General features: G+C 44.3%; 1 protein-coding gene across 1 annotated transcript; it reads left to right on the top strand.

Annotated features, from left to right (window-relative positions):
- Nucleotides 1–1,439: 1,439 nt before the first annotated feature.
- LOC120098132 (ral guanine nucleotide dissociation stimulator-like) lies at nt 1,440–3,616 on the top strand. The gene is made up of 3 exons (XM_039097241.2): nt 1,440–1,674; nt 1,800–1,996; nt 2,812–3,616. Exons 1-3 carry the CDS (start codon nt 1,498–1,500, stop codon nt 3,113–3,115), a joined length of 678 nt encoding a protein of 225 aa, XP_038953169.1. The 5' UTR covers nt 1,440–1,497; the 3' UTR covers nt 3,116–3,616.
- The last annotated feature ends 200 nt before the right edge of the window (nt 3,617–3,816 follow it).

The following is a 3,816-nucleotide window of genomic DNA, read 5'->3' as shown; positions in this document are numbered from 1 at the left end:
TTTGAGCCCCATTACATGGGAGTATGTCTACACCTCGCAATGCCTAAGGCACCCAGAACCAGAGACTGGACCACCCATCGACATAGATGCACAGAGAGACATGAAAGAAAAAAGGGAATAGAAAAATGCAAATGAAAGGATTTCTAGTAATATTCTGGTATACTCGGAGATTATTGCTAACACAATTGTCATCAGAAAAGCCTCACATAGAAAGTGATGGAACAAGTACAAAGACACACAGTCATACATTAGGTAGAGCTAGAAAAACATTGTAGAAAATTTGGAGGAAATTTTCTTTGAGCTGAGAGGTAGAGCACACCACAGGACTGGGGGGAATATCCAGTCAAAGAAGCCCATAGGATACAGGGACTGAAATGTCCACCAGAGATCCTGCATGGGGACCTGGTAGCCTACACTGGACTGACAGGACCCGCAGGACCTTGCAACACTTGTGTAGCTTCATCTTCCTGTGAAGCCTTAGTAGTGGGAGCAGGGACTGTCTCTGACTCTGTTTCCTGACTAAGGGAGCCATTCCACTCACTGAGTTAATAGGAGAAAAGTTGCCCTGTCTTAGTGAAAACTGATAAACCAGGTTGCTAAATGTACTTGGAAGCTGCCCTATTTTGAATATGAACGAATGGGTTCTGCTAGAGTTGACAAGAATAGTGCTCATGGAGATTATGTATATAAGTATGTTAGGTATATACTAACACACATTGTGTTACATCTATATCTATATCTATATCTACATCTACATCTATATCTATCTATCTATCTATCTATCTATAAAGATATAGATATATATATATGAAAGAGAGAGAGAGAGAGAGTATCAATCACTGGAGAGGATTAGATCAGGGACACCAGTAGGAATTGAAAGACAAAGCAATGGAGGATGAATCCACTTTGAAAGAGTGTTAGGGTGCCATCTTATACGATGGTGGATGTGCCTCAGTCGGCTGTTTACAAAGTGATATAAACTTGTGGGTTTAAGACCTAAGATGACCATGGTGGTGGAAACTGATCCTGGGGAAAAAAATTCCTATGCAAGCACACTGACATTGTGGGGCTACTGCCTGTCACAAGCATGCATATGGTCTCCTTCCACACAGAACACATACAAGGTCACATAAAGGCAAGGAAAAAGGCCTAGGGTATGTTCATGGTAGATGGGGATACGTAGGGCTGAATTTATGATCATGCTCACAGATGCAGCTCCACAGTAGGGACTGAGACTGCACAGCTGAGGTGCTGGCTGTATTAAGATATCTCTGGGGACAGCGCAGTGGGAAACACATGTATTCCTGAGTTTATTTGTGCACCTAGGAAATGGAAGGGGACATGGGAGCCTTTAAGGAATGTCCTGATCAAAGAGCTACAGTAATGGAACCACCCTCATGAAGTAGACCTCACAATGCAGAACCTTGGTAACCAGGCAACCTGCTGGTTAGAGCAAGGCCTACAGGCTCACTTGTCAGAGACAGTAGAGAGGGCAGGATGTTTTCTTGCTGTCTTCGGACTACTCGAGGCTCAGGCCTCAGGAGACACAACGGGGAAGGCCATGATGGTGTCTGGAGGCAGAGGATTCACTCTTGCTTTCAACGCCTGTGGCCATTTTCCCGAAAGGGAACAAATTTGACCAAGGCCAGCCAAGGACAGGAACACACAGACCAGGTAAGTGCTCTCTTTTCTCTGTGGGTTTGGCATTGAGATAATTCAGGTAAACTTGGATGAGGAGAACCATTCAGAAGGGTGCAGATCTGAGCCAGTTTGAACCTTCAACTTTAATCTCTCTTCAGGTGGAGAATGCTTCCGCCCAACACGACCAGATGGAGTCCCAGAGAGAGGCCTGCTCCAGGGCAAAGGCTGTGGTTGAGCAGATGAACACCCTGGTGCCTTCTCTGAAGGAATGGGACCCCTTCTCAGTCCTTGCTTTTCTGTCTACATACAGATATTTTGCCACCCCCCTACAGGTGTTGGACCTGGTTTTTGTGAGGTGAGTGCCCATCTCCACGTCCATCATTTCTGACCCTCCTGTTGGTTTCAGGAATTCCCATCTGCCCTACTCTGTCTCTCTCACCTTGTCTCAATGGTCCTCTCCCTTTATGCCCTTCAAGTCTCTATATGTTTGTATGTGTCTCTCCTCTCTCCTCCCTCTCTCTCTCTCTCTCTCTCTCTCTCTCTCTCTCTCTTTCTCGATGGCTCTCCCTCTCCCTCTCCCTCATCTCCATCCCCATCTTCCTTTCTCTTCTGTTTCCCTCTCCGTTTCTTCTTCCTCTCCCTCTCTGTCTCACTCTCTATCTCTTGTCTCTATCTCAGGCTCTGGCTCTGTCTAAGTTTCAGTCTCTGTCTCTGTCTCCATCTTTTTCTTGTCTACATAATTGTCAGAACCCATTAGCATGCTTTAAGTAATTCCTTCTCCCATGCTTGGTTCAAGGGATTGGGCTGTCCAGAGCTGAGACCCTAAAATGGTTGTAACCAACCCCTCTACCTTTGAAAAGCTCTTTACCATTCTGGCAATATTTCTGAGGCCTTAGTGAATGCAATTCTCTCATACATAAAGGAGGTACTAGAAATATTGGAGTAGCAGTAGAGATGTGTCCAAAGTAGAGATCCATGAAAGACAATGCAGGAAATCATGTGACCAAGGAGAGGTCTGGATACAGACACCTGTGTTCATCTTTGGCACAGATACATGGAAAGCACCTATTGTGTACATCTGAACAAATATATCTGAGAGCAGCCAGAAGTGACAGTATTAGGTGAGGGGACTGGGACTTTAGAGGTGACATACTCTTTGGTCGTTTCTAGGTATGCTTACATCAAACCTTATTCTAAAGAGGATGAACAAGTAAAGAACACCCTCTGTAGCTTCCTGGAAACATGGATGGACACGAATCCTGAGGACTTTTGTGACCCAGCAGACCTGTTGCCTCTGAAATACCTGAAGGCCTACTTGAGTGTGTGCATGCCACACTCTGATCTTAGTGTCCGCGTCAAGAGGCTCCTGACCCAGTTGCAGGAAGAACATGCCAAGGATTCACAAACCAAGGATGAGGAAGACTCAGATCTGGGGAGACACACTGCCTCAGATCCGCACATTGAGTGGGTGTAAATCAGCAGGGGAAAGAGCCACTCTGGAGCCAGAATGAACTTGTGCACCAGAGCTGCTGGGCACAAAAACCCCCAGAAGGTTCTGTGATGCATGAGTCCCTGTAGACAGATGTGGCGGCAGCAGCCCAGACAGCACACAGGATAGCAGCTGTGGAAGCTGTTTCTCAGTATGTCTGTACATACGAGGTATCTTTCAGTCATGTCCTGCTTGTTATAGTGGGCCTACCTATTTAGAGGATGGCACTGTCACCTCTGCTCATCAATTGCACTCTGTGCTATATCTGAGCTATTGTTCCTGTAACTCACGATCAGCTGCTGATTTCAATCCAGCAGCAGTTCCAATCCCACAGCCAGACTTCCCTCCCCTGAGAAATAGCCTTTTTACTCCTTCTGATGTATTCAATGTTCTGTTTAAGTATTGCTCCTTTTTATTCCTTCTGATGTTTTCAATGTTGTGTTTATTTTAATTATTGGTTTTAATAAATTGTTAGTATTTGGTTTACATAGTCTAAAATGCTGTCTACAAATGATAGAAAACGTCTGAAAATTATGAACATTCCAAGTTGTATAAGGTACAAAAAATAATTTTAAAAAGATGAACATAAGCATTTGAAAACAATTAAGTGACATGCTTAAATTATAAAAGGTCCTACATAGTCTTTTTTCTATAGAACTTTACACATCACTAATAAATCAGATGTA

The sequence above is a fragment of the Rattus norvegicus genome, chromosome 18, assembly GCF_036323735.1.
Source record: "Rattus norvegicus strain BN/NHsdMcwi chromosome 18, GRCr8, whole genome shotgun sequence".
Lineage (NCBI taxonomy): Eukaryota > Metazoa > Chordata > Mammalia > Rodentia > Muridae > Rattus > Rattus norvegicus.
This window is presented reverse-complemented; position numbering and strand designations above follow the sequence as displayed.

Bases quoted from the DNA above. Each gene is read 5' to 3' on its own strand.
- LOC120098132 (XM_039097241.2), top strand. From the start codon at position 1,498: ATGTTTTCTTGCTGTCTTCGGACTACTCGAGGCTCAGGCCTCAGGAGA. The intron at 1,675-1,799 runs GTAAGTGCTCTC...ATCTCTCTTCAG, and splicing joins GACAGGAACACACAGACCAG to GTGGAGAATGCTTCCGCCCA. The intron at 1,997-2,811 runs GTGAGTGCCCAT...GGTCGTTTCTAG, and splicing joins TTGGACCTGGTTTTTGTGAG to GTATGCTTACATCAAACCTT.